Source organism: Triticum aestivum, chromosome 6D (assembly GCF_018294505.1).
Source record: "Triticum aestivum cultivar Chinese Spring chromosome 6D, IWGSC CS RefSeq v2.1, whole genome shotgun sequence".
In the NCBI taxonomy this organism is placed as follows: Eukaryota; Viridiplantae; Streptophyta; class Magnoliopsida; order Poales; family Poaceae; genus Triticum; species Triticum aestivum.
This window is the reverse complement of record NC_057811.1, coordinates 486,803,334-486,826,855: the sequence shown is the minus strand read 5'-3', so window position 1 is coordinate 486,826,855 and position 23,522 is coordinate 486,803,334. Positions and strand designations below refer to the sequence as shown.

General features: G+C 40.2%; 1 protein-coding gene across 1 annotated transcript; it reads left to right on the top strand.

The window, feature by feature from the left end:
- LOC123142216 (uncharacterized) lies at positions 1-2,336 on the top strand. Its single transcript, XM_044561213.1, has 4 exons — positions 1-114; positions 545-1,426; positions 1,530-1,682; positions 1,806-2,336. The coding sequence occupies exons 1-4, from the start codon at positions 109-111 to the stop codon at positions 2,157-2,159; spliced, it is 1,395 nt and encodes a 464-aa protein (XP_044417148.1). The 5' UTR covers positions 1-108; the 3' UTR covers positions 2,160-2,336.
- The last annotated feature ends 21,186 nt before the right edge of the window (positions 2,337-23,522 follow it).

Below are 23,522 nucleotides of genomic sequence, written 5' to 3'. Positions count from 1 at the left end.
CATTGGTGGCGGAAACCTAGCAGCTATATATCAGTTTGAAGAGGAGACGATCAGCTCTCTTTCCAGGCAAACGGCTGCCAGAACGGCCTCGGCAAATCCTCCCTCGACATGATGGTGAGTTCGTCCTCATGCTCCTTTTTTTCCTTTTATATATCAGAAGAAATAGATCCTCTTACAACAGCACCGCAAAAAACAAAATAAAAAATTCGAGGAGCAATAAGAAGTAGGAATCATAATCAGAATTCTTGGTCAAAATTTAACCTTTTTGTGGGGAAATATCAAAATCACGTCATTCTATTGGAAAGTATAGAAGTATAATCACAATTGCGTTTTTTCTCTCGGAAGTATATAAACATGTATAATCAAAATTGTACAGTCAAATTTGCGTCTCTCTGTGGGGAAGTACAAAAATTCTATATAATCAAAATTGCTCTTCTTGTGGGGAAGTTTGTAAATTATATCGTTGTTTGTGGAAAATATTAAAATTGCGCCGGTGATGTGACTAGTACGAAACCAACTCTGATTTGTTTCATATCAAATGTAGGAGGACAATGAGGTTGATAGGCTCAGCAAGTTGCCTGATGACGTTTTGCTCAACATTGTGGAGCGACTTGAAATCGCTGATGCTGCACGAACTACCATCCTCTCCACACGTTGGAAACAGATCCCTGCTATACTCTCAAAGGTTGTTATCGTGGTTGGTTCTTTTGAGCCCAAGCACGAAAGGAGGAAGATAACCTCAGATGATATAGTTCGGGCCAACGCCACCGTGCTGGAAGCTGCTAGGTGCATACTGGGAAGGAGGGCTGGGAGTCTATCCACCATTCACCTGTTGTGCATGCAATTCTACTTGGGAGATGAGTCTGTTTTCATTGGCCAGACTGTTGCCAACACCATAGCAACACAAAAGGTCGCTTCAGTTGATTTTACAATCATGACGAAGGTGCGCAGAAATTGTTCCGTTGATGAACTGCTCACTTATGGGAGGCAGTTCATGTCATTCTTTGGTTCGTGTCCAAACACATTTGGTGGTCTTGCACGCCTCACGCTAGAGAATTTGAGGTTGGGTGAATCAGACTTCCCCAAAATTTTCAGTATTTGCAATCAACTGGAGTTCCTCCGTTTCCAACAGTGTGATGCGGGGAATATGTCTTTGCTGGAAGTGGAACACGAACAGCTCCGTGAATTACTGATTTTTTGTAGCAGTATTAAGAGGGTTGCTCTGAAGTGTGTACCAAAGCTCACAATACTGAAAATTAATGCTTTTATGTCTCCAGAAGACCCCTTCTGTCTGGGCTATGTCCCACTGCTTCAGACTGTGACCATCATTAATACTGGTCTTTCGCGGCACAAGATGCTCAAGTTAAGCGAGTTGCTGGGTAAGACCGCCATAAGCACCCTCCATTTGAACTTCAAATGTGAAAAGGTTAGTGGAGGCCCACAATGTTGTCCGAGTGTTGTGTGTTGTGGAGAGGTTGTAGTCATTATTTTTGGTAAACATACTTCTGCATTATCCCCCTCTTTTGCAGATTTGGGTGAAACCAGAAGGTCGAAAGCAATTGCTACCGGTGTTCCACAAACTAAGGCTTGTGAATTTGATCAACATTTCTGAAGAATGTGATCTGACTTGGACGATGTTCATACTCCAAGGTGCACCCGCCCTTAAGGAACTATGCATCATGGTAAAATCTTGTACCGATTTTCATTTCTCATCTTTATTCCACCTCACGTTGAATATGCAAAGCGAGCTCTCTCTTTTCGAAGTTCAGACACCGGTTTGGAATTCTTGACCTGATTGAATGCAGGTGAGGGATCATTTATGTGAAATGACAACCGGGGAGGTGAGGAAGAGGTTTACGTACAGCGAGAAGAAGGACAAAGGACTAGAGTGGGAACCATCTTCCCCTGATTTCAAGCACCACAATCTGGCTGAGCTCAGGATCTATGGGTTTCAGGCAGAAGACAGATTCATGAGGTATGCCAGAAATGTCATGGAGGCAGCGGTGAACCTGGAGGCCATGAACCTATATAGAAATCCAGGGTGTGACAAGTGCAAGCACACGCTTTCAGGTCAGTGGACATGGACGGAGATGTTGTTGATCAGAAACAAAATAAACAATGGGATGTCGTCACATGCCAGGATTCACTTCCCGAGTTGAGGGCAAGTTTTTTTCTTAAGACAGATATTGCTCGCGTCTAGAATTTTGGCAAATGGAAACTGCCAATGTTTGTTATTTGTGATAAATGCTTGCACCTTGTTCTCGTTTCAAATTGTATTATACTAAGCACTGCACTGGTGACAAAGCGTGTTATAGCCGAAGAACATTTCGTGCAGACTGAACAATGAACATCTTTGACATCTGTCAGCGTTAGCCTCTTGAACTTTCGCTGCATTGCACTGGGCTCGCCTTGTACGAGTATAATCCTTCACCACACAGAGCTTCTAGCATTGGGTTTGTCCTTTCCTGAATCCTAAAAAGTGCAGCTGTGCTCGTTAGCGTCCTTGAGCGCACATCTCTGCGCCGTCGGATCTTATTGCGGACACCAGGTGTAGCGTTGTCTTTTCGGGTCACGCGCGCAGGTGGCACCTGGTCGGCCGTTGCCCGTTGGGTGGGAGCGGCGGTTCCGGATCCCACCACTTCTCCTCTCGCGTCCACCCCCTCCCACTGTCGGCGTTCATTTCGAAACTGCAACACCAGTTGCGCTCTCCTCCCCCGTTTCTCTCACCCCAAAATCCCTCAATCCCTATCTTCTATAAAAATATGGTACGCCATTGGCATACTCTTGAAAAAAAATCCCCCAATCCCCAAATCAGGCGAGGTTGAATCCCGCGGGCATCGACGTTCGGCGAATCCGCGGCCGATTTTTCCGCCGGAGGTGGAGCGATTCACCGCGAGGGGGAGGTGACCAGTGGCGCGCCACCACCAGGTGCGTGCGGCGTTTTCTGGAAGAGGAGAAGTGGGGGGTTAGCCTGTGCTGCGGCGTGGAGCAGGTCGTCGGAAGGGAAGCAGTAGCCGAGGCGCGACAGGGGAGGAACGACCGCCGTGAGCGCCGTGCCGTTCGCGCAGAGGGCAGAGTCGCACAGAGGGGACCACCTTCCTTCCTCGCAATCTATTGGTAAGCACATCTGCCTTCGATTTCACGCTTTTTCCCCATGTTGAAATCGACGAGTACATGGTGGACAACATTGGATGTAGAGTTATTGGGAATTCGGTGCGCAAGGGAATTTGGCTACTGATGGATGTAGGGTTTGAGGACGGTTGGGGCTGCTGTGGTGTTGAAACGGGATGATGTACGAGTGTTTTGGGTTAGGATGCTCACTACAGGGATTTCACGTTTGCTCTAGTTTTGTGAATGACTTGCCCTGTATGTTGTCAGAAGTTGCCCACACACACAAGCGTTGTAGTACAATTTGTTGCAGTTAGCATTGTTTTTGAACAATGCAAATCGAGAGGAAGTAATTCAGTGCAGGGGAAATTGTTTTCAGTTATTTCGTTTTTTTTCTTAATTGCATGATGTGGTTTTAGTTTTGGATGATATGTGTGAAGAATGCAATTCTAGAGGAAGTAATTGCCTGATGGAAATATAGGGAAGTAATTTCCTGATGTGATTTTAATGGGCAGTAGTGTGAACTGTTTGATGTGAAATAGTTTGCTTGATATGCTTCAGATTTATTTGTACATTTTTACTTGTTTGATTTGTTCAGATTTTTGAAATTTTATCTGTTACTTAAAGTACAATCACTTTTACACTTTAGTCCTACTTCATATAGCAACAGAGATAAATTCAGTATTTGTGCATTCCACTTTTGACACTTTAGTTGCCTGTCATGCCTCCTTGGTTTGCTTCAGTTTGTTATGCTTTTTGCCTAAGATGGTGTGCGAGTTTGCCTAATACCTTGTTGCGTGTCATGACTCCTTGGTAGATTTGTTTAGATTTTTGAAAATTATCTGTTAAAGTACAATCACTTTTACACTTTAGTCCTACTTCATATAGCAACAGAGGTAAAATCAGTATTTGTGCATTTCACTTTTGACACTTTAGTTGCCTGTCATGCCTCCTTGGTTTGCTTCAGTTTGTTAAGTTTTTTGCCTAAGATCGTGTGTGAGTTTGCCTAATACCTTGTTTTCCAACATTTTTCGACAATTAGTTGGCTGATATATTGGCTTTTATTTTTGCCTCAGTCATATGCTGTGTGAGATTCTTTTATAGGATTAGGCTGAAATATACAGTTACATTTTAGGCATTTTTTCATGCATGATGATGTTCTTTCTCTTTACACGTAGCGGGAAAACATGGCTGGGGCAAGCAAAAAGGGCCTTCAGGATGCCCCTCCGGCATTCAATCCTGATGATGATCCATCTCATGCCACCGATGAACAGAGAACAGAGGTGTGCAAGATATTTTGAAGCATTTTGAAACATGCTACTATTTTCCTCTTTCTTTTTTGTTTTCTTTTTTCTGATTCATGTTTTTGTGATTGTGATTTATGTGTTCTCCTCATTTAGCCACAAAGCAGCGGACCATTAGTTGGGTACAAGCGCCGGAGGAGTAAGGCAATTATCTCTCGAGGGAAGCGCCCTGATGATATTGTCAGCAATGAGAGTATTCCTGGAGACGCTGAAAATGTGAGTGACAAAAGTGCTGGTGTGGATCAACCTACAAATCCGAAGCGCCAGAAGACCGGAGGAAACGAGGTATAATTGCTTCATCTTGTTGAAACAATTGCCTAGCAGTGGCTTCTAAATTGCGTGTCAATACCATTCATGCTTTAATTTTTCTTTTCTACAAACTATTTTCCCATCGGGCCATAGGAACAGGGCATCGCCTGCCAGGATGTTCAAATTGAACAAAGACTTGGTTTCTGGTTAGACACGGCTAGCCAGCAACTGTTGGCTGGCTAGTACTCCCGACCACACACCCAAAAATAACAATTTTTTTGTCTTCACTGTCCTAAAAAAAGGAAAAGGCCCCCACCCCATGTGCTCCTCATCAATTGAGAAGATTCCTGCGTCCCCGCTTGTGGCTTCACCATGTCGTGACTCCTTCCTGCAACGCATGGAGCAAGAGTTAGGAAATGCATCACGTGCATTTTAGTTCCATTTCAAGAAAATTCAAAAGGCTACAACTCTTAAACTGAACACCAAAACTAAGATATGTTTTCACGTTTAGATTCCTCACAACGATCTCTTCAAAACTAAATCCCATATTGATATGTTTTGACAAAGTTTTTCTTCAAGCAACTTTAATGCTATATGGGGCAACTTTGGTGCTAGAGGAAGCAACTTTGCAACAGATCGTCTATCATGATTACATATTTACTCAAGAACTTCTAATTGGCTAACAATATCGTCAAGTTACCTAATATCACCTTTAAAGTTGCCTATCAACTAAATGATTCCCGTATGTTGAGGACCATGACTGTCAAGTTGCCTAATATCGTTTATAAATTTGCATGGCATCATCTCTAAGTTGCCTAACATGACCAACAAATATCCTAACATTATTCTAACTTGCATATAAGTACTTTTTAATACTATAAGCAACTTAGCTTTAGACGCAGACCAACCTTAGAAACAACAATGGGCGACTTTCCACATTATCATAGACACCTCACTAGCAATGGAAAATGATGTTAATGACAGGCGACTAATTAACAATATAAAGCAATTTGTTAGTCAGAATAGGCGATAAAAAATTCGCAATTCACAATGATCGATGATAAGTGCCTTTGTAGTATTGTAGGCAACTTAGAGACAACGATAGGTTTCTGAGCATCAGCGGTAGACAATTTGGCTGCTACAGTGGGAAAAGTTAGGAAAATTTTAAACAAAATCCTTAGTACACATAGCGAAAGTTGCTTTGAAACTAATGTAAAGTTGTTGCTGTTGGGGAACATTGCATGTAAAACAAAACAATTTCTATGCACACGCAAGATCTATCCATGAAGATCCATAGCAACGAGAGGGGAGAGTGTGTCTAGTACCCTCGTAGATCGTAAGCGGAAGCGTTTAACAACGCGGTTGATGTAGTCGAACTTCTTCGCGATCCAACTGATCAAGTCACTACAAAAAAAACACTTCCGTGATGATACGTGTTTGTCACAGTAGGTCACGTTTTCTGTCATGCATGTACATCCATGACGATTTTATGACAGAATCAAGATAGTCATACCTGTGTTGTCGTAGAAGTGTTCCATGACAATACCAAAATTATCATCACGAAAGTGTCCACTTCCATGACGATAAATGGCATGTCATGGAAGTGCTTTCGTCAAGGGTAACCGACACATGGCATCCATCATAACGGGTCGCTGTTATGCTATCGGGTCCGGTTTTGGATCCGATAACCTGTTAACAACCCTGACCAATCGGGATTTTCCACGTGTAAAATTCTGATTCGCCGAAGGATCCACGTGTCAGCTCAGCCTTGGGACAGATGTCATCCAGCCAATGGACGGGATGCACCTATGATAAATTGACACGTGGCACGACCCAAAAGTGGCCCATTCAGGTTAAAAGGCCGGCCTGTTTGACTTGGTCAAAAGGTGGCGGGCCGGCTCATGGAAAGCCTGTTAACGAACTGTTCGCATATAACACATTTACAGCCCGCTAACTCACGGTCCGTTATGGCCTATCCGAATTTGGCCCAGCAGCATCATCTGGGCCGTCCAATATGATTCCAGCCCGTTGTAACTTCCGACCCATGTATGGCCAATGATTTATTTCGGCTCATACGAGGCCCTTTGAAATCTAGGCCCATTAAAGGCCGTGGTGAAACTGGCCCATAATGAACCCATTAATGGCCCGTTATTCCATTGGGCTGTTTCCAGCCCATATTATCTTCCGGCCTTCTAAGGGCCCATTTGTTCTTGGGATCATTTCTAGCCTTCGATTACATATAGTCCGTAACTGGTCTGTTCCGCTTGAGGGACAAATCCGGCCCATGGTTACAGTTGGCCCGTTTGTGGCCCGTTAATCAGTTGGGTTATTTTCATAGCGTCATCAAATACGGCCCATTAACGACCCGTTATGCCTATTGATAGAATTAAGCCTGTTATACATATCGGCCTATTAAGGGCCCGTTATGCTCGGGCCATAAACTGATGATTCTAGCCCGTTTACAGCCCATATCACGGTCCACTTAATGGTCCACGAATAATTACGGCCCATGTTTGGCCAATCGATCGGCCCGTAGAAGGCCCATTTATTCTATGACCCATAGAAGGCCCATTGTTTCTACGGCCTGTAGAAGGCCCATGGATCCTATGGCCCATGGTCACCACAGCAGGTAGCGGGACCATGGTTACAATGGTCCGTATGTTGTCCATGGTTATTGTGGCCTAGTTTTTAAAAATATTTTATTGTGGCCACTACCAAACCGCGGAAAAATAACTGCAGTGACTACAATCAAACAAATAAACAAGACAATAAGGAAAAAAATAAGCAAGCACCTTACGCTAGGCTATTACGGCTATACACATATTACATCCACTGGGCATCAAAGTTCGCTACCAGTGCGAATATGGGGAACAAAGTAGCATATTACATACACTGGGCGTCTAAATTGGCCACCAGTGCAAATAAACGCGGCAGCAAAACAAGTCCAGAACTGAAACCACTTCAGAAGAGCTCAAGAAACAATATCCTGGATACCCACCTTGCTGACAAGACGCTTGGCAAGTTTATTAGCTTTCTCTTGTTTGGCGCTTAAATCCTCCGGCGCTTGCTGTTGCACCAGAAAGTATGCATCTGAATTCCCCAGGGACTTCCTGAGTCCTTCGGCTTCCTGTCGTAGCACATCTGATCGATGTCTTTCAACTTGAAGTTGAGACTCAAGAAGCCGAACTGATTGAGGCAGCGAGTTTGAAGAGCTTGTGCCAGTAGTAGTGGCCAGTAACTCGAACACTACATCAAGACATGACTTTGCGGTTGTCTCACTATCTTCAAGATAGTTTATAGCTTTCTTGGAGACCAACATAAATGTCTCACTATCTTGAACCTTATCTGCATTACTTTCTTTACCATTGCATAATGGGGTACTTTTCTCCAATATTTTGTCCGTATTCTAAAAGAGAAACAAGAAGACACATCACAGGTTTACCATGTTGTATATGAAACTCATTTTGGTAAACCAATTCAGTAGAAAGGTGGACAGGATAACAGCATGAAACAAACATATATCTATGCACTATGGTCACTGTATGGTCTATATCATTCTAGTTTATGTTGCCAAATCAAGATAGAGACAGTTCAAATCATATCTGTTTAAGAAAAATTAGCATAGACAGAATATAAGTGTGGGAAACTACACATCACTAACAACACTTGTAATGTGCATGGCATGAGAACATAACTGTTTATTCAATTGAAACTGAAATTAACATAGAGCAAGTTACAACAGCAAACCAGTTAAAGAAACAGGTTTAAAACATACGTGTTGCACCATTGGATTTTTAATTGCATCCTTCAAATTTGGAATTATTTGTTATGAGTAAATACAGTGATGTAAGAGCAAAGGAGTATGAACCATAGCTACGAAACCTGACCTGAGAACAATTCTTCTTCTGCTTTAAGCGTTGACTTGGGGTTCGGAGTGGTGGTCCTCGTGCTTTGGGCACTGCAGTTGCCTTACTATCTGCTCGTGTTTGGGTGCTCTGTGGTGGAGACGGTGTTGTGTCAACTAGAACTGGGTTACTATCTGCTGGGGTTGGAAGGGGTGTAGCTAGTTCTCTGTGCAACTGGGTAGGGGTACAATCTGCGTGAGTCTGAGTTATATGTGGTGGGGTTGGTTCTTGGGCAAGTACAACAGTGGTTCTATCTGCATCGACGGGTAGCACTATCTTTTCTGCAAGACCGTGTTTTTACTCCCATAGATACTGCCATCACCCCCTCCAATTCAAATGACTTATAAACAAGAAAAGTAATTGAATGTACAGACATTGTATGATAGACAAGGTGCAATGGATAGTAGGGAAGAAAACAGGGCATGGAATAATTCACATTTATGTTGTCTAACCAACTAGGATAGCATGCCATAATTTCACATATATGATGGCTAACTAAACAGGATAGCATGACACAATTTCACATATATGGCTAACTAAATAGGATATAATGACATACTTCAAAATATGATGACTATGTAAACAGGATGACATGATATAACTATACGATGTGTCTACTAAAGTAGTTGGCATGCCATAATTCACATACATGTTGTCGATGGAAACATGATGGCATGATATAATTCACGGATAGAATGACATAATTCAAAATATGATGAATATGTAAACAAGATGAGATGATATAACTATATTATGTATTTAGAAAATGGGTCGGCATGCCATAATTCAGATACATGCTGTCTATGTAAACATCATGACATGATATAATTCAAATATATGGTTAATATACTAAGCAAATAAGTAGAGGGCAATCACATATATGATGTGTGAACTAAGCAGATGACATTCAATATTGTGTATATGATGTAAAAACTAAGCATTGCAAGACAACATATGCATGATATGATTAATATAACCCTGCCAAGTTTGAGCATACACTTCAGTGGGGAAATATGACTGGTCATTTGTCTCTGAATCCTCCTCTGAGGAGCTATCTGTAACCAGCAAGATATCTGCTTCAGTAGGTAGCATTGTCTGCTCTAAAGACCTTGTTTTCACTCCAAATTTTTCCATCACCAAGTCAAATGGCTAATGCACAGGAAGAGTACTTGAATATACAAACATTGTCGATAAATGGAATACGTGATACAAAAAAAGGATGGCATGATATAATTCACATATATGATGCTTGGCTAAACAACATGGCATTGCATAATTCACATATATAATGCCTTGAAACAAGATAGCATTGCATAATTCACATATATAATGTCTTGCAACAAGATCGCATTGCATAATTCACATATATGGTAATTAGACACTACAGGTGGCATTCACAAAGCATGTCCAAACTAAGCAAATGTCATAGCAATGCAAGACACCATATGCACGATATGAGCAATATAACCCTGCCAAGTTAGAGCATGCACCTCGGGGGGAGGGGGAATAGGACTGGTCATCTGTCTCCGAATCCTCCTCTGAGGAGCTATCCGTAACCAGCAACACATGCGCTTCGTCAGATAGCATTGTCTGCTCTGAAGACCTTGTTTTCACACCAGATTTTTCCATGACCGTGTCAAATGGCTGATTAATGTCTACTACGCAACTTTATTCTTGCAGACATGTTATGGGCCTCCAAGCGCAGAGTTTTGTATGATAGTAGCAATTTTTCCTCAAGTGGATGACCTAAATTTTATCAATCTGTGAGAGGTGTAGATGGTCTCTCTCAAACGACCCTGCAACCAAATACAATAAATCTCTTGTGTCCCCAACACACCCAATACAATGGCAAATTGTATAGGTGCACTAGTTCGGCGAAGAGATGGTGATAAAAGTGTAATATGGATGGTAGAAATATGAAAATGAGGCCTAGGGTCCATACTTTCGCTAGTGCAATCTCTCAACAGTGCTAATATAATTGGATCATATAACCACCCCTCAAAGTGCAATGAGGAAATCACTCCAAAGTTCCTATCTACCGGAGAACATAAGACGGAATTGTTTGTAGGGTACGAAACCACCTCAAAGCTATTCTTTCCGATCAATCTATCCTAGAGTTCGTACTAAAATAACACCAAGCTATTCTTTCTGATCGATCTAACCAAGAATTCATACTAAAATAACACCAAAGAAAATTCAGATTTGTAATATTCAATCCAACACAAAGATTCAAAGAGTGCCCCAAGATTTCTACCGGAGAAACAAAGACAAGAACATGCATCAACCCCTATGCATATATTACCCCAATGTCACCTCGGGAATCCCCAAGTTGAATGCCAAAACATACATCAAGTGAATCAATATGATACCCCATTGTCACCACGAGTATTCATATGCAAGACATATATCAAATGCTCTCAAATCCATAAAAGTATTCAATCCAATAACAACAAAATCTCAAAGGGAAAAACTCAATTCATCACAACAAGATAGACAGGGGAAAACACCATGTGATTCGACTATATTAACAAAGCCCGCGATACATCAAGATCGTGACATCTCAAGAACACGAGAGAGAGAGAGAGAGAGAGATTAAACACACAGCTACTGGTACAAAACCTCAGCCCCGAGGGTGGACTACTCCCTCCTCATCGTGGTGGCCGTCGGGATGATGAAGATGGCCACCGGTGATGATTCCCCCCTCCGGCAGGGTGCCGGAACAGGGTCTAGATTGGTTTTCGATGGCTACAAAGCCTTGCGGCGGCGGAACTTCTGATCTAGGTTAACTCCGAAGGGTTTTGGAATATTTGTGAATTTATAGTGTCAAGAGGGGGTGCCGGAGGCCACCGAGGTGGGCACAACCCACCTGGGCGCGCCTGGCCCCCCAGGCGCGCCCTGGTGGGTTGTGCCCCCCTTGGGGTACCCTCCAGGTGCTGCTGTGGCCCAATGGATGTCTTCTGGTCCATAAAAAATCTCCAAAAAGTTTCGCGGTGTTTGGACTCCGTTTGATATTGATTTCCCGCGATGTAAAAAACAAGCAAAAAAACAGCAACTGGCACTGGGCACTGGGTCAATAGGTTAGTCCCAAAAATGATATAAAGTTGATATAAAATGATTGTAAAACATCCAGGAATTACAATATAACAGCATGAATACTTCATAAATTATAGATGCGTTGGAGACGTATGAGCATCCCCAAGCTTAATTCCTACTCGTCCTCGAGTAGGTAAATGATAAAAGAAATAATTTATGAAGTGTGAATGCTAGCAAAGTGCATAAGTTTGATCAATGACAATTTCAATCACTTTTCCTAGCATCATAACAACAATTCTTTCTCATAAAATTTCTCATGTTAAAGTAGCAACCAATTCACATGTTAAGGTTCAAACAATGAATTCTCTTGAAACTCAACAACCTATGTTCTCAGTCACCAAGCAATTGTAATTTAACTTATTCAACGGAGTTTAAGTAAGAGCTCCACATACTCAACCATCTTATAGTCTTCTATGGTTGCTAACACTCATCGCGTACACATGAGCAAAATGTTTCAACCGGACACATAGAAAGATAGGGGCTTATAGTTTCGCCTCCCAACGTATTCACCTCAAGGGTGATGTCAACAATAATAACTCATGCTACCCATATTCAACTGGACATATGTACCTAGATCTTTCCTCACCACATGATGCTTGCCAACAGGGACGAAGCTAGAAAAAATCGCCACTGGTGTCAGCCACAACCCACTACTGGATTATGGCAGGAAATATAAATAACTTTCAGAAGACAATAGAAAGAATGAAAATATGCAATTAGCAAACAATATAATAGTTGTTTATTTAAAAGCTTGCATACCGAGTGAAGTCAAGAAACCAGTTACAAATTCATAAGAAGAAGAAAATTAAAAAAACGACTTTAGAGCTTCATTTATAACTTCGAGCAAAAGATTAACAAACAGAACATATTACATTGACAACAATGGTACATAACTAATAATACAACTGTTACAGTGATTAGTAAATATAAATATCATCAAGTGAAACTTAAAGTGACTCAAGACTCACATTTTATAATTTCCCTTCATGGTCTTTCACGTTCTAAAAGAGATTAATCATGTCATCATTCGTAATGGTAGAAAATATTTTTTTATACATAGCAAATCAGTCAATCACTCATAAACTGCTCACTCATTTTGTTATGCAGAACATTGCTGCCAATACTAATTCTTGAAAATCACCGGCAATCTACAAAATTAGAACCAAATTTAGAAGTCGATGCACCAAATGAAAGAAAAAATATTCTTCTGGGCATCCACCAACAATATAGCAAGCCTCAGCAATACAAACCAAATTGGAAAATATTTGATTTGTCCAAACATTATCAATGTAAATGTGAAGTTCATGGCCAAGATCCATCAATTTTGTTGAATCGAAATGATCGTGTGATATAGTTAATTTCAACAAAAAATTATGCATAATCCGTAGATGAATCAAGGAAGAGAAATTCAAATTAGGTAACGTGAGAAATTTTTGTATAGAGGTCACATATGTACGTACAGCCATGGTGTACCTTGCAGGAGACCTGGACTTAGGAACTTTCCTCGGCAGACTATTGGATTAAAAATGTGTTGTTGCCGCTGCGGCCGGCCTGCTGGCCGGCATCAAAACAAACTGTTTTTGCTTCGCAGTTGTGTTGTTCCATCGAGCGGTGAGGGAGAGATTGAGATTGCTAGGGTTTGGTTCTGGGTGCCGGAATTGAGGATTGAGTCGGCGAGGAGATGATTTATTTTTTTGACAAACACCAAGCGGTGAAAAGACGGATATATGTGGATTGTGCGACCTGCGCGTACTTCCGCGTATATCATCAACAACAGATTAACGTGTTGTGGGCTTTGCGTCAGCCTTTTTGTTTGCACGACTATAATTAAGCTGGCACTTTGGGCTTGTAGGGTGGCTTTCCGTCGGCCGGGCTGGTGTCAATCGATATTTTTGGCTGGGGTCAAAGACAAAATTTATTAAGCATGCTAATTGAGACACTGAACTCCACTGGTGTCAACTGACACCAGTGGTTGTACGTGAGCTCCGTCCCTGCTTGCCAAAGGAGAAAAATAAAAAGAAATAGAGAGAAAAACTTTGACTCTTGCATGAAAGTAAATACATAAAAGTAAAAGACAGGCCCTTCGCAGAGGGAAGCAGAGGTTGCCATGCGCTTATTTGTTTGTATGCTCAACCCCTTAGTGCAAAAGAATGCCATGTTATATTGCCCCTTATGATAGCAACCTTTATTATGCATTCTGTCGCTTTTATTCTTTGCCATCACAAGTTCATACAACGCTCAATTTTCTCTTACACTAAATGATCTAACACTTTTAGAAGCAATTTTTATTGCCTTATTGCACCAATGACAACTTACTTGAAGGATCTTATTCAATCCTTAGTTAGATATGGTGGACTCTTGAAAATAAGATTTGGGTTTAAGGGTTTTTGGATGCACAAGTAGTATCTCTACTTGGTGCGGAATTTTTGGCTAGCAAAGATGGGGGGCAAGCACCACATGTTGAAGGATCTATGACAATATAACTTCTATTTGAATATGAACAAACATAAATCATTACGTTGTCTTCCTTGTCCAACGTCAACAATTTTGGCATATAATATTTTGATGGGGGCTCACAATCACAAAATATTTCCAAGATAGTGTATTTGTATGTGAAATTTCTCTTCCTTATACTAATTATTTGTGAATTGCCTGTATGACCAATATTGTGATTGTCAAGTCTCAAAAGATTTCACTTTCTAAACCCAATGTGAAGCTACCACTAGGCATGATATGATTTCAACTTCATGAAATTCAATCTATTCAACAATTTACTCATAGGATATAAGTGAAGCACAAGAGTAAATGACAAGTTACTCCAAAAAGATATAAATGAAGCACTAGAGCAATTCCATAGAAAAGAGCTTCGTTGACGGGATGTGAATGCCCCTTACTTAGCCTCCTTGGCAACTATTTGAGGACTCTATTTTATTTAAAACCTTTCAGATCTAAGTACTTTATTAAAACAGCAAGCAAAACAAAACAAAATGACATTTCAAGAATAGCACAACTCATGTGAAGAAGCAAAAACCTAGGCTCAACCGATACTAACCGATAATTGTTGATGAAGAAAGGTGGGATGCCTACCGGGGCATCCCAAAGCTTAGATGCTTGAGCCTTCTTGAAATATTATCTTGGGATGCCTTGGGCATCCCCAAGATTGAGCTTTTGTGTCTCCTTAATTCTTCTCATATCACGGTTTTCCTAAATCTCAAAAGCTTCATCCACACAAAACTCAACAAGAACTCGTGAGATAAGTTAGTATAAACCAATGCAAAAACCTTATCATTCTCTACTGTAGCAAATCACTTAAAATTATTATTCAACATTTCATACTAAATGCCTCTGCATATTTAATACTCCTATCCTCAAATAGAATCATTAAACAAGCAAACATATGTAAACAATGCAAACATAACAGCAATCTGCCAAAACAATACAGTCTGTAAAGAATGCATGAGTATCAATACTTATTTAACTCCAAAAATTATGAAAATTAGAAAATTTATCATACCTCATTTTGCAAAAAGTTTCAATATTTTATCACATTTTGACTTTTCTAGGGAATTTTTGCAACAATGGTAAACTTTCTATTTTCAAACAGCAACATGTATACTTGCAAAATAAGCATGGAAAAAGCTATCATTGCCATTTTTATTGAAATAAAAGATGCAAAACATTATTATAAATAACAGCAAGCAAATCCTAGTACAATAATATGACACTCCAAGCAAAACACATATCATGTGACAAATAAAACTATAGCTCGAAGTGAGGTTACCGATAATGTTGGAGACAAAAGAGGGGATGCCTTCCTTAGTTGCTTGGATCTTCCTTAAATATTACCTTGGGGTGCCTTGGGAATCCCCAAGCTTAGGGTCTTGTCACTCCTTATTCTCCTCATATCGATATCACTCCTTATTCTCCTCATATCGATATCTCACCGAAAACTTGAAAACTTCAATCACACAAAACTTAACGGAACTTTGTGAGATGAGTTAGTATGATAAAGAGCAAACCATTCACTTTTAGTACCGGCAAAGACAAGATTCATAATTGTTCTCACACAATGCCTACTGTACCTTATCATTTCCACAATTTATATTTAGCAATATAGCCATAGAAACTAGAAAACAAGCAAACTATGCATTGAAAATAGAATCTGTCAAAAATAGAACAGTCTGTAAAGATGTGAATATTAGTCATACTTGTGCAACTCCAAAAATTCTGAAAAATTAGGACCACATAGACAATCTGTATATCTATCGCCTGTAAACATTTCAGAATTTTTCCAAGTTCCAGTAAAATATAAGAATTTCTGCACTGGACGCAAAAGTTTCTGTTTTGCACAGATTCAAGTCAACTATCATCCACACTATCCCAATGGCGTTACTTGGCACTTTATTGAAACAAAAGCAAAAGAACATGATCACTACAGTAGCATAATCATGTGAACACACAAAAACAGTAGGTAAAAGTGTTGGGTTGTCTCCCAACAAGCGCTTTTCTTTAATGCCTTTTAGCTAGGCATGATAATTTCAATGATGCTCGCATAAAAGATAAGAATTGAAACATAAAGAGAGCATCATAAAGTATATGACTAGCACATTTAGGTCTAACCACTTCCTATGCATAGGGATTTTGTGAGCAAACAACTTATGGGAACAATAATCAACTAGCATAGGAAGGCAAAACAAGTGCAACTTCGAAACAATCAACACATAGAGAAGAAACTTGATATTATTGAGATATGTAAGAGCATAAGTTCCTTCCTCATAATAATTTTCAGAAACATCATGAATGGATTCAAAAATATAACTATCACATACAACACACTTTTCATGATGCACAAGCATAGAAGATTTATTACTCTTTATGGCATACATGTCATCATAATAATCATCATAGGTAGCAACTTTATTGTCATAGTCAATTGAAACCTCTTCCAAAATAGTGGATGTATCACTAAATAAAGTCATGACCTCTCCAAATCCATTTTCATCAATATTATAATAAGATTCAACACCCCAAAATAGTGGGATCACTACTACCTAGAGTTGACACTCTTCCAAACCCACTTTTATCAATGTAATCAACATAAATTGGAGGCATGCTATCATCATAATAAATTTTCTTATCAAAAGTAGAAGGAATCAAAGGATCATATTCATTAAGCAAAGCATCCCCAAGCTTAGGACAAGCACTATTTCCACCAAATAAATCTTCAAACATATCATACTCATTAAACATAGCATCCCCATGCTTGTGGTTTTGCATATCTTCACAATCATTCTTATCAATAGCATGAATGGCACCAATAGTATAGCAAACATTATTATCATATTCTTCCAAGCAAGTGGTAAAAAGATTTTCAAGATCATAAGGGATATTGTTGTCATCCCAATCATAATCCTTACAACAAGTAGTAGGTATCACAAAATCATACTCAATATCATCATCCTCCATCAACATATTTGATTCACTTTCATGAGGCACAATGGTGATAGGAGCAACATTATTTGGGAGAGATACCTTTTTACCTTTATTCTTTCTTCTTTTCTTCTTCTTCACCACATCATGTGTGGGTTTAATTAATTTTTTCAAGCTTCTTGTTGAAGAGATTGATTGGATAGGAAGCTCCTCCTCATTACCTAATTCATCATAATAACCACTTGGAGGGTATTGGGAAACATTTTCCCTTTCATTAGTACTCTCTTCATATTCCATTTGTTTTCTTGTCTCTGGGTAGTTGGCAATATAAGGATTCTCAATGCAATTTATCGCACAAAACATATAAATTTCCTCTAGATCAAAATCAAGAAATCTCTCGAGATTAAATTTTGGAAAATCCTTAGTTATACGTTTCATTTCTTCATATCCCAAAAGAAGGCTAAGCTATTTATGATGCTCAAGGGTAATCAAGTTATCACAATTTTTGGACACGATTTGATCATGAAAGAATTTGCATTGGAGATTTAAATGACCACGTTCATTGCAAAGTTCACAAGGATGGCAAAAAAAATTACATCTTTCAACACAATCATCTAGCCTCTCTTGCAACATTTTCGTTTCTAAGTATTTATGCTTCTTACAAAATCTATCTTCCCTATTTGGTGTGCAAATGCACTCCTAATTTACTCCGCAAAAATTGACATGATTATAAGAAACATTTTGTCATGACTTGTGCAATCATCATTAACATTTTGGATATTCAAAGAATTTATACTAACAACATTGCAATCATGCTCATCATTCAAATATTTTGTGCTAAACATTTTATTGACTTCTTCTTCTAACAATTGAGCACAATTTTCTGAACCATCATTTTCAAGAAAGATATTATAAAGATGATCAATAATATGATGCAACCTCAATTCCATTTTTATGTATTTTTCTATTTATAAAACAAACTAGTGATTAAACAAGAAACTAAAAGATTCAATTGCAAGATCTAAAGATATACCTTCATGCACTCACCTCCCTGGCAACGGCGCCAGAAAAGAGCTTGATGTCTATTACACAACTTTATTCTTGTAGACACGTGTTGGGCCTCCAAGCGCAGAGTTTTGTAGGATAGTAGCAATTTTCCCTCAAGTGGACGACCTAAGGTTTATCAATCAATGAGAGGTGTATTATGAAGATGGTCTCTCTCAAACGACCCTGCAATCAAATACGAGAAATCTCTTGTGTCCCCAACACACCCAATACAATGGCAAATTGTATAGGTGCACTAGTTCGGCGAAGAGATGGTGATAAAAGTGTAATATGGATGGTAGAAATATATTTTTATAACCCCAATAAATAAAAATAGCAAGGTAGCAAATAGTAAACAGGCACAAAAACGGTATTGCAATGCTTGAAAATGAGGCCTAGGGTCCATACTTTCGCTAGTGCAATCTCTCAACAGTGCTAATATAATTGGATCATATAACCACCCCTCAAAGTGCGATGAAGAAATCACTCCAAAGTTCCTATCTAGCGGAGAACATAAGACGGAATTGTTTGTAGGGTACAAAACCACCTCAAAGCTATTCTTTCCGATCAATCTATCCTAGAGTTCGTACTAAAATAACACCAAGCTATTCTTTCTGATCGATCTAACCAAGAATTCGTACTAAAATAACACCAAAGAAAATTCAGATTTGTAATATTCAATCCAACACAAAGATTCAAAGAGTGCCCCAAGATTTCTACCGGAGAAACAAAGACAAGAACATGCATCAACCCCTATGCATATATTACCCCAATGTCACCTCGCGGTTCCGCAAGTTGAATGCCAAAACATACATCAAGTGAATCAATATGATACCCCATTGTCACCACGAGTATTCATATGCAAGACATATATCAAGTGCTCTCAAATCCATAAAAGTATTCAATCCAATAACAACAAAATCTCAAAGGGAAAAACTCAATTCACCACAACAAGATAGAGAGGGGAAAACACCATGTGATCCAACTATATTAACAAAGCCCGCGATACATCAAGATCGTGACATCTCAAGAACACGAGAGAGAGAGAGAGAGAGAGAGAGAGAGAGATTAAACACATAGCTATTGGTACAAACCCTCAGCCCCGAGGGTGGACTACTCCCTCCTCATCGTGGTGGCCGCCCGGATGATGAAGATGGCCACCGGTGATGATTCCCCCCTCCGACAGGGTGCCGAAATGGATTCTAGATTGGTTTTCGGTGGCTACAGAGCCTTGCGGCGGCGAAACTTCTGATCTAGGTTAACCCCAAAGGGTTTTGGAATATTTGTGAATTTATAGGGTAAAGAGGGTGTGCGGGAGGGCACCGAGGTGGGCACAACCCACCTGGGCGAGCCTGGGCCCCCAGGTGTGCCTTGGTGGGTTGTGCCCCCTTGGGGCACCCCTAGGTGCTGCTCTGGCCCAATGGATGTCTTCTGGTCCATAAAAAAGCTCCAAAAAGTTTCGCGGTGTTTGGACTCCGTTTGATATTGATTTCCTGTGATGTAAAAACAAGCAAAAAATAGCAACTGGCACTGGGTTAATAGGTTAGTCCCAAAAAATGATATAATGTTGATATAAAAAGATTGTAAAACATCCAAGAATTATAATATAACAGCATGAATACTTCATAAATTATAGATACGTTGGAGACGTATCACTGATGCACAGGAAGAGTAATTGAATTTACTAACATTGTTGACAAATTTAATACGTAATAAAAAAGGATGGCATGATACAATTCACATATAAGATGACTGGCAACCAGGATGGCATTGCAAAATTCACATATATGATGGCTGGCTAAACAAGATGGCATTGCGTGATTTACAAATATGATATAGAAACTAAACAGATGGCATTGACACAAAGCATGTATAAACTAAGGAGATGACATATTTTATGTATAAAGTAAGCAATGCAAGGCACCATATGCATGATATGACCAACATCAGCATGCCAAGTTAGAGCAAAACTCAGGGGGGAAATAGGAGTGGTCTGCTCCCTCTGAATTCCCCTGTGAACAAATATCTCCTCTTGATTACAGTCTGGAATGGGGGAGGGGATTGCTTTTGCATCCACCATGGAGCAACGTCTGCATGAAATTTTATTGCCACGCAAGCCTCGTCTCTTTTGTTGTACATGTTCAGTAGCATTGTGTACAATAACTGACATGCATATGAATAAACATAGTGCGATTATGTAAGGAGTGCATGCACAAATCCAGAGTGATGGTAGCAGTGGATAGACCCAAAACCAATGATAGCAGGCAGATAATAGCTTCAGTTAGAAAATACAGATAATGGCTCCTTTAATGTTTGTTTCCCACCCAATATGAAATTCATAGTAGACACCCGAGATTAAGCAGATAGTAGACATATACTATTGATTGCGGCCCCAATATGTACCCCACAACCATTTCTCTACTCCTATAAAATACTTAGTTGGTGATGATGGTGTGTCTGCCATCCATCATTTCTGACCATTAGATCTGCATCTAACGGCTGCGAGGTAAGTTCTGGCATTTTTGCAACAATAGCCCACTTCTCTGCTCCAATTTGCAGAAAACCCCTTATCTTGAAAGCAACCACATCCCTCCCTCACCTCATCAAAATAGCCTGAGAAATATATGTTGTGTAAAACGTAATATATTTTTAGTGGTCTATGTATATCAAAACAAGAGTGTTTTCTTTCAAGTTTGTGAAGAAGTACTATTCTACTTTGGATCCGTTGCAACGCACAGGCACATTGCTAGTAAAAACTCAAGTTTGAGCATTAGTTTGGACTTGACTCGGAGTCTAATCGGTGAACAGGACAATAAAGTAGCATGCCATATTAAGCTATGCATAACGTAAGCAGACACGAAAGAGTGCGACCTCTCTTGCGGACCCGTGTAGTCCTAAAGGTCATCTGCTCAGTTGATGATGGTAATGCAGTTGTCGTTGCTGCCGACGGCAGGGAAGAAGATCTAAGGCGGCCAAAGAGAGTCTGGAGGGCGGATCCCTGCTGTGGTGAACCCTTCTTTCGTTGGAGCAGCTGAGCTAGGGTGGACGACAGCGCAGCCGGAGCGGCACAAACCACACAAGGTTTTCTTTTTCACATATCTGTAACAGAAGTAATTTTGTAAGGGCTTGTTCGAATTGGAGGATTCTACCGATGCAGGGATAGGAGATACACAGGAATAGGATAGGAATGCACCTGCAAAGCAGAGAATTTAAAAACAGAAAGTTTCTGTCAATTTGAGTGTTTGGTTCACAAGAATTGGAGGATCACAGGAATGCAAAGCATGGTGAAATTAAGTCAAACCGTGATGACCCACAAGTATACGGTATCAATCGTAGTCCTTTCGATAAGTAAGAGTGTCGATCCCGACGAGGAGCAGAAGGAAATGACAAGTGGTTTTCAGCAAGGTAATGTCTGCAAGCGCTGAAATTGTAAGTAACAGATAATTTGGTAGCAGGATAATTTGTAACGAGCACGTAACGTTAACGGCAAATAATATGCAGCAAGATAGTCCAATCCTTTTGTGGCAAAGGATGGGCCAAAACGGTTTCTTATAATAAGCAAAGTGTTCTTGAAGGCACAGATGAATTTCATCTAGTCACTTTCACCATGTTGGCTTGATTTGTGTTCACTACTTTGATAATTTGATATGTGGGTGGATCGGTGCTTAGGTGATGTTCTTACTTGAACAAACCTCCTACTTATCATTAACTCCCTCGCAAGCATCCGCAACTACGAGAAAAGTATTAAGATAGAATCTAACCATAGCATTAAACTTTTGGATCCAAATCGGTCCCTTATGAAGTAGCGCATAAACTAGGGTTTAAGCTTCTGTCACTCTAGCAACCCATCATCTAATAACTATTGCAGAATTCATTCCCTTAGGCCAAAATATGGTGAAGTGTCATGTAGTCGACGTTCACATGACACCACTAAGGGAATCACAACATACATATTATCAAAATATCGAACACGTATCAAGTTCACATGATTACTTGCAACATGATTTCTCCCATGACCTCAAAAACAAAAGTAACTACTCACAAGTGATAAACATGTTCATGATGAGAGGGGTATTAAATAGCATAATGGACCTGAACATATAGTCTTCCACCAAATAAACCATATAGTGATCAACTACAAGATGTAATCAACACTACTAGTCACCCACAGGTACCAATCTGAGGTTCGGGTACAAAGATTGAACACAAGAGATGAACTAGGGTTTGAGAGAAGATGGTGCTGGTGAAGATGTTGATGAAGATTGGCCTCCCCAAGATGAGAGGGTTGTTGGAGATGACGATGACGATGATTTCCCCCTCCGGGAGGGAAGTTCCCCCAGCGGAATCGCTCCGTCGGAGGGCAAAAGTGCTCCTGCCCAAGTTTCGCCTCGATACGGCGGCGCTCCGTCCCGAAAGTTTCTCCTTATTTTTTCTTGGTCAAAATGACTTATATACCAGAAGATGGGCACCAGAGGTGGGCCGAGGAGGGCACAACCCACCAGGGCGCGCCTGGGCTCCCTGGCGCGCCCATTTGGGTTGTGCCCACCTGGTGGGCCCCCTCTGGTAGTTATTCGCTCCAATAATTCTTATGTATTCCATAAAAATTCCTTGTCAAGTTTCAGCTCATTTGGAGTTGTGCAGAATAGGTAGCCTAACGTAGCCTTTTCAGGTCCAGATTTCCAGCTGCCGAAATTCTCCCTCTTTGTGTGAACCTTTCATATTATGAGAGAAAAGGCATTACTATTACTCCAAAAAGCATTATTATGCATAAAAACATTATAAATAACAGTAGGTAAACATGATGTAAAATGGACGTATCAAACCACAAGAAAATGTACAGTTATAATACTATTATGCTACCATCTCTTAGTCTCGTGCTTCACGAATAGGAATTTGAAAGGAGGCCAAGTGGATATCAAAATTCCTACGGGTTTTCTTTGAAGGAGACACTAAAGTAACAAATCTTACAGTTTTCCTTTGCTCCATTCCTTTGAACCAAATGCATGAACAGTAGTGCCATAGGAAACTTTCCAAATCATATGTTTTTCCTTCTCTTTTCCTTTCAATCAGTGGCCATTCTATAAGCAGGCTTGAACAGGCAAAAGCGTACACCATAAATGTGTTTGTGTTACTTCTACTACTTTGGACCAAGGCCACTGCCGTACTAGCTGAACTCCCCAGCCCATCTACAAATGCAGAGCACAAACACGAAGAAATAAATAATGATGGCTTTTGAGAGAGTCCATCACAGATAGCTAAGTTGCCTGGTACCTCACTGCTTGTCATATAGTAGGAGAAACTAATCGTATTTCACGTTACTACGCGAGCTCAGTGGACAATATATATAACATCTAGAGTAAAAAAGCGATGCAACAAGTGTACAACCTCT

Coding starts and splice junctions, on each gene's coding strand:
- LOC123142216 (XM_044561213.1), top strand. Junction 1,427..1,529: donor TGAACTTCAAATGTGAAAAG/GTTAGTGGAGGC, acceptor CCTCTTTTGCAG/ATTTGGGTGAAACCAGAAGG. Junction 1,683..1,805: donor TTAAGGAACTATGCATCATG/GTAAAATCTTGT, acceptor GATTGAATGCAG/GTGAGGGATCATTTATGTGA.